Source organism: Lycium ferocissimum, chromosome 3, assembly GCF_029784015.1.
Source record: "Lycium ferocissimum isolate CSIRO_LF1 chromosome 3, AGI_CSIRO_Lferr_CH_V1, whole genome shotgun sequence".
Taxonomy (NCBI): Eukaryota; Viridiplantae; Streptophyta; class Magnoliopsida; order Solanales; family Solanaceae; genus Lycium; species Lycium ferocissimum.
This window is the reverse complement of record NC_081344.1, coordinates 41,423,913-41,431,267: the sequence shown is the minus strand read 5'-3', so window position 1 is coordinate 41,431,267 and position 7,355 is coordinate 41,423,913. Positions and strand designations below refer to the sequence as shown.

The 7,355-nt window shown below is 35.1% G+C and overlaps 1 protein-coding gene across 2 annotated transcripts; it reads left to right on the top strand.

Moving 5' to 3' along the window:
- Positions 1-1,109: 1,109 nt before the first annotated feature.
- On the top strand, positions 1,110-4,809 carry LOC132050232 (E3 ubiquitin-protein ligase ATL59-like). 2 transcript variants are annotated; one of them, XM_059441377.1, is made up of 4 exons: positions 1,113-1,353; positions 1,531-1,606; positions 1,699-1,781; positions 3,811-4,809. In XM_059441377.1, the coding sequence occupies exons 2-4, from the start codon at positions 1,553-1,555 to the stop codon at positions 4,172-4,174; spliced, it is 501 nt and encodes a 166-aa protein (XP_059297360.1). In that variant the 5' UTR covers positions 1,113-1,353; positions 1,531-1,552; the 3' UTR covers positions 4,175-4,809. The 2 variants fall into 2 exon arrangements, with proteins under 2 accessions (XP_059297359.1, XP_059297360.1); XM_059441376.1 differs by having other exon boundaries at positions 1,110-1,606.
- The last annotated feature ends 2,546 nt before the right edge of the window (positions 4,810-7,355 follow it).

Below are 7,355 nucleotides of genomic sequence, written 5' to 3'. Positions count from 1 at the left end.
CATACATGTTATAGAGTATCAAGATATAACACCGGAGTGTTGACAGATCATTTAGTTAACCTTGCTCATCTTATTTACCTTTATTGATGTTGTTTAAACTATTCTTCTAGAACCACACTTACTTGATATGGTTGATGAGCACTAGCAAGCCTGTCCAAGCTAACGGATAATTATGTTTGATGAGTTCCAATAAAATACCAGAGAGATTATCTTCTGAAGATAGTGCTAACAACGACTTACTTTTAACACTTAACACGGTTGAACTCAATTAGATAATCTTGAAAGTCTTGCATAGGATATGGATAAAAGAAGACTAACTTTTAGTTTGGATTCATTCTCTAGACTAAAGAAAACTATTAAGTGTCTTTTTAACCTTTGAAGGACAATCACGGGGGAAGGGTCTACCTTCTTCTATTCCTACATCTCATGCCATGTTCCCAAGTCGAGTAGTCCTCTCGTGTAGGCTGCTAACCGATCTGAGTCCACTTTAGTTGCCATGTCAAAACCAAGTTGCACATCCACAAGTACATATTGAACCATCAACATATGTTAACCCGAAGGAGATTAGGTAATTTAGCTAGAGTTTGGATATAGATTTGGTTGAAAATTGAAAAAAAAAAATTCTTTAAGGTGTGTTGAAAAATAGTTTTCAGAAGTGTAAAAAATATCTCTGTCCACATTACGAGAGCTTAGTTTAAAATAATTGAGTCTATTTTATCTGTTTGGATACAGTCATATTTAATTAGTGCGACCTAGGAGGGTACTTTTGTTGAATGTAAATAATATATAATATAATATATAATACTTGGCATATATAAAAAATAAAAAGTAGAGATACTAGCAAGTAACAACTAACAAAAAGGCAAAACCTTTGGGGGTTTTGGAGAGATCTCCGAAAATCGCAATGGGTCTCAATCAAAAATTTAACAAAAAACAAAACAAAATAAAAAATCTGGGCATATTTTATTTATGTCATGTGTGGTCCCGCAGGTTTGTCTTTTTGTGCGTAAAGGAGGATGCATGAAGTTGGCCTACTTGCAAGTTGTAAGACCAGAAGAAGAGTAAATTAATTCTACCTAGATTCCCAAGTACAAATCCCAAGACTTTGTCTAATAAATTAATTTCCTTCCATTATATATGTAAATTTGCTCTCTTAGATATCTATCTATCTATCTCCACCTGCACCTATCCTAGTTTTCTGATCTGTCTTTTCCTTTGCCATTTTCTTCTCTTCAAGCTAACATTTCCATCTGAGTCTTGTTCATACTTACACTAAATTGAATTCACATTTATATGGGACAATTGTTGTTGTTATCCCAGAGCCAGGATTGTATTTAAGGATAAAAAAGAATTGTAAGTCATGTCTAGTTATGCTGGAAAAGGTTACTCTGAAGCTTCATCCCAGCAAAGCACTGGTGTTGAAGCTTCATCTCATTTGAATCTTTATCAAGCTTTCATCTTTTCAATACCTGTTTTCTTTGCTTTCTTACTTTTGGTATTTTTCTACATATTTTATCTTCGTCGTCGAAGGGTTGACTGGTCTTCTTTAAGGATGAGGAGTCCACAATTGCCCACCAATAATATGGAAGCTGACGAATTGTCAAGGGTATGTTAAGGACTTGGAAATTATTGATTGATCTTTATTATTTAGTATGTGTTGTTGTTATAACTTAACTGATTTCTGGTTGTTTCCACCAGTGTGAATTGGGGCTGAAGAAGGAGGTGAGAGAGATGCTACCAGTTATTGTTTTCCACGAGAGCTTCTCTGTCAAAGACACACAGTAAGTCTCTCTCTATTTCTTGATTTCTTTCTATGCTTTGGGAGTCTACACCATTGACCTTTTTCCATGCTTTTTTATGTTGAACCCCACTAGAAAGGGGACGGGTAGGAATATCTCTAACAAAGCTTTGCAACCTTATGAACCAACCTGACATTTTGGCAAATTGGATATTCTGATATTTCGAGTGTTTAGCCATGTTCTCGGTAGACCTCCTCATATATCGATCTATTGAACATAGATGTGGCAAATGTATTGATCTGTAGGTGTAAGTTATGATGATTCAAGGTAAACCTAAAATCACATGGAGGAAAGTCGCAAGATCTTAAATAAAAATTATATATATTTAAAAAAATAAAAAATAAAATAAAAAAAGAAGAATGAGACTGCGCTAAAATTAAAAGACATGGAAGCTAGGAATTCCTATAAGTGATACCAACTTGTTGATATTAACCTAGTTATCAGTGCAAGAATAATTGTGAGATCATGAGATCCCTGATTTGTCTGAAAGGCAAATTATTTAGTATTGAAATGAAATTGACATGTGTCTTGGTATTAAGAGTATTAATAACACAATTGATTAGCGATCAGGCTGGGGTTGAGTGATAATTGATTTATGGAAGGTCGTTAGCTAATATATATTTTGTGGGTTGTTATGTGGTGGATGTAACTTGTTTTGGTGTTGTAGTAGATTGCAAAGTAGAATGAAGGACTAATCAAGCACGGAAATCACTTGGCTTGATGTAATATAAGGATTTTATGGTCTCAACAGGCAATTTTATGTGTTTCCCCTTGTGTAATAGTACCTCTCAAAAGATAGCTGCTTGATGTCGCAAATCCAACACATTGACATGTTGACAAAGGTGGCAAGCTGCTATGCAGATCCCTCATGTATAATGTCAAATTTTAGCAACCAGTTTGCATGGATGTCAATTTGTAGATTTTAAATCACCAAAATTAAGTTGCTGTCGTTCGATTTGCTCTCTTGTGCATGAGAAGTGAGCTTAGTTCCACCAATATCCAGTCGGTGGTAGCATCTATAGGAATATCAGAAGTTCACAACCTTCGAGGCATCTCCCAAGTGGCGCCTTGTCTAACAGGGAAAGAATATTCAATCTGTGAACCAATTTTTTGAGGAAAAAAAAAAAAAACTCTGAACCAATTAAGCCAGTAGTGTGTCTTTTCATGATTTTTTCAAACCAGAAATCTCCAGTTTTGACCTGGTACAGTCATCTCCAAGTCCATGTATTAGCATTTGCACCAACTTTGATATCACTATCAGACACCTATACATGTGTAAATACTGGATGTAATTTAGAGAAATAAATGAAAAGCAAATAGATCCGGCCTATTTTTCTTTTTCAGGATAAGTACAAGCACATTGTGCACATCTCCTTATGCGTCTAGATAAATTAAATCCTACTACCTGTTAATTTGTAAATATTAGTGAAGATCTGCCCCTGTAATCGAACTGCTTGAACTCCTTGAGGCTTTTTTTAATTTTTACACCTGAATTGGGGAGCAAGCATGGAGCAGTATCGAGAAAAAGAAATAGCATCCAAATGTTGATTGCTTGTACAAAATTTTCATGTTGGTAAAAGAAATAGCCTATATGGAGTGTCACGACACAAACAACTATATGTGGATCTTCAGACATCGATACCTAAATTTGTGAAAATAATATTGTCCCCGCTAACAATAATATATGGGTCCAACCAAATTTCATCATAAAGAGTTGAGTTTGTCATCATAGGAACAGAAGGCCCATCTCTTAAAATGCATTTATCATGAATGGTCTGCGACTTCATCTAAGATATTTGTTGCTTCAACCTTCTCTGTTGGTGCACTTTCTGCTGTGTATTGTTTTTTTATCTCTTATCGAACTTATCCCCAAAATTTAATTACTATAGTGGCTGCTGTGGGTTTTATTTTCGTTATGTATAAGATTTACAGATTATGAAGAGAAGAAAAGGTTTAACAGAGAGACACTCTGAACACATTTTCTAATGAAGTTGTCTCTTTGGTGTGACAGGTGTTCAGTGTGCCTAGGTGATTACCAAGCAGATGATAAACTTCAACAGATACCTGTGTGTGGTCATATATTTCACATGGATTGCATTGATCACTGGCTAGCCACTCATAGCACATGCCCCCTCTGCCGTCAATCCCTCCTTACTCCACCTAAACCTGAAACACCTCATACTATGCCAGAAACCAGTGATACAACATCACCTCAACAAGTTGGTGATGAAGCATCTTGTCCCAATGGCGACTGCCCCAAAGTAGGCGTAGAGCCCAGAACCACAGATGGAAGGGTAATCCAATCCGATGAAAGTGAGGGTGACAATGTTGACCGCGAGAAAGACTCGAGGGATGAAAAGTCTGATTCAGTTTGATATTTGGTTGTTAAGAGGACAATCTGCTATATGCAGGGTAATTGTGGTGCAGCCTGATGTTTTGTGTGTTAAGAGAAGTGGTACAGTGCAGAATAAATGTGGTGCATATAAGTCTTGGTAGTCTGAAGGTCTAATCTGGTAGATCAGATCTTGTTTTCTGCTCATGAAGTTTCAACATTTCTCAGGGTGAACGAGAGGCAAAACAGCTCCTATGTTTGCTTTTTTCTCTCTGGGGAAAGAAAGAAGCTGAAGCAAAGCCATCTCTAGTGCAGTACAGATCATTTTTTTTTTTTTTTGTGCTCATGAAGTTTCGACATTTATCAGGGAGAACGAGAGGCAAAACAGCTCGTTGTTTGACACGTTTTCTCCCTGGGAAAAGAAGAAGCTGAAGCAAAGTCATCTCTAGTGCATGTACAGATCATATCTTGTTTTTGTGCTCATGAAGTTTCGACATTTCTCAGGAAAATGAGAGGGCAAAACAGCTCTGAAGGTTTGGCCATTTTGCATCTCTCCTGGAAAAGAAGAAGCTGAAGCAAAGCTTAGTCATTCTTTGATGCATGTTTATTCCAATGTTAGAAATTTCCGTAGAGTTGAACCATGTAATATTGTTGTGTTATGGAATGTGAATTGAAGGACATTGAATTTTATGTCCCTTCCAGTTTGGAAGGGGTGGGCTGGGGGAGGCTGGAGGTGCTATGGCTAGGGGTGTACAAAGAAAACTGATAAATCGCATCAAACCGATAATTCGAATCAAGCCAAGAAAAAATCCGACAAGTGGTTTGGTTTGACTTGGTTTGGTATTGAGAAAAAAAAATCCGACCATAATTGGTTTGGTTTGGTTTGGTTTGGTTTTAACTAAAAAATGTCAAATCGAATCAAATCAATCCGACATTACATATACACAATGTTTAAAAATAATTTACATATAAAAAATTTATTTGTAATGTAATTATATATATTTCTTAAGTTTTTTCATAGTTTTTGTCTTTTAATATATTATTTCAAGCTTGGAATTTAAATTTTGAATGATCTAATAAGTTTTATAGCTAATAGACGTTAGTAACTCAAATATAGCCCCAACCAAAATCAAATCAATACTAATGCTAACAAAAGAAATTCAATTCTAATAGGGAAAATGTCTAAAATACACTTCAACCTTTGCCCGGATTTGGTGTAACAAACCTAACTTTTACGGTGGTCTATTACCACCCCCCCCCCCCCCCGGAATATATTTTTAAAGCATTTCTTTGGCATTTATCGGAAAAATCAAATCAAAATCTAACACGACACAAGTCAAGACTCGATTATGAAAGCATATAGCGATTCACAAGATCAAATTCCAAGAGAATCAATTGCTTTCTCCGTGAAAAAAATTAAGAGTGTAGAAGAGAATTTTAATTTTTTGTTTTGTTCGACAAGTGAAATGAACTGAAAATGACTGGACTCCTTTGTTTTTTGGCATTTTGTTCATTGTTATCCAGCTCACTCGATAAATGCCAAAGAAATTCTTTAAAAATATATCCAGGGGGTAATAGGACCCCCGTAAAGGTTAGGTGTGTTACAGTAAATTCGACCAAAGGTTGGGGTGTATTTTAGACATTTTTCCATTCAAATACTAAAAATGACAATAACGTTCGATATCTATTCTTTAGTTTTGCATTGGTTTAGATAGTGAAAGTACATAACTTAGTATTTTTTTTCCTTGTCGTATAATTAATACTTATTGGTCGTACTTTAAAAAAAAAAAATTAATTACATGGGGGGGGGGGGGGGGGGGGGGGGGGGACACGCGTGGGGATTCGAACCTCGCAATAAGGTTAAAGTTCGGGTAGCCAACCTTATTTTAGCTTGACTTAATATTTTTAGATTATGATCATTTTTATTATGACTTATTAATTAACAATATTTATTTTATGCGATTTCATTATCTTTTGTTGAATAATTTATTACAATGTCATCAATCATCTCACATTTTATGTTATTTTTTTAAGAAACACCTTTATTATATAGTTGTATCTTACTAAGACTAAAGAAATTTTTGAAGCAAAAGTTACTATATGTTTTGTCCGAAGAGTTTTCCGCAAAAAACATCCAAAAAACCCGAGAAAACTGAGAAACCTGAAAAAACCCGAGGTGAAAAACCCCGAATTTTGTTAGTTTTATTTGGTTTATAGATTTAAAAACCCGATACAATTGGTTTGATTTGGTTTGGTATTTAAAAAATCCGAACCAACCTGGTCTATGTACACCCCTAGCTATGGCACTGTCATTTTTATCTTGGTTGAGTTCTCACTGCATCGTATGAATCTTCATAGTTCTCTATTCAGTTGCCCTCAAAATGTCATGAGATACTCGATTCAAGATCTATAGTTAGTGAATTCTGAATAAGTGACATTATTTTAAATATATTGGAAATGTCATGAGATACTCGACATTGGAGAATTTAGGGTTTAGCGTCAGTGGGTTCAAAATAAATGTGACATTATTATATGTATAATGTGTATATGTTTTAAGAACCTTTTTTTTATTTCCTTTTGAATCCGTAAACATAGTTTGAGCCAAGGATAATTGGTTAAACCCTAGATTCGCCTCAGTGAAAAAATCTTAGATAGGTTGTTGGTACTCAATAAGAAATATCATGTACCTTTTTCTTTTGTAAAATTACGGATGCCAATAGGACAATGGAATAACCCTTTTATTATTATTATTATTATTATTATTATTATTATTATTATTATTATTATTATTTTAATTTTTGCTTTGGAAGACATATTTTATGTACTAACTATACATATGAGTATAAAAAAAATAAAAAAAAAGGCTCTCTACCTAAAAACAAACCCTAACCCTACACTAAAACGGAAAACCTTAGATGGCCACGGCGCCCGGCTTCCAGTCACCTCTTGTGGTTGGTGTGCCCAGTACAACCTCAACAACGTTGACTAATCACATTGGGGCGTTACATAATGCACCCAAACAAGAGACTGCTTAATCGATTAATCTTAAACCTATCACGTATTTGCACGGAGAACCAACAATTACATGGACTAAGAAAGAATTTGTGCGTTTGTGCATTCGACAAAACTTAGAATATGCAGTGGTGCCAAAATTCTCATATGGAAGACCAGATATTCACACCCTAAGGAAGAATATGGCAACACAACTGGAGATTAAAGGGAAT

Bases quoted from the DNA above. Each gene is read 5' to 3' on its own strand.
- LOC132050232 (XM_059441376.1), top strand. From the start codon at position 1,361: ATGTCTAGTTATGCTGGAAAAGGTTACTCTGAAGCTTCATCCCAGCAA. The intron at 1,607-1,698 runs GTATGTTAAGGA...TGTTTCCACCAG, and splicing joins AAGCTGACGAATTGTCAAGG to TGTGAATTGGGGCTGAAGAA. The intron at 1,782-3,810 runs GTAAGTCTCTCT...TTGGTGTGACAG, and splicing joins TTCTCTGTCAAAGACACACA to GTGTTCAGTGTGCCTAGGTG.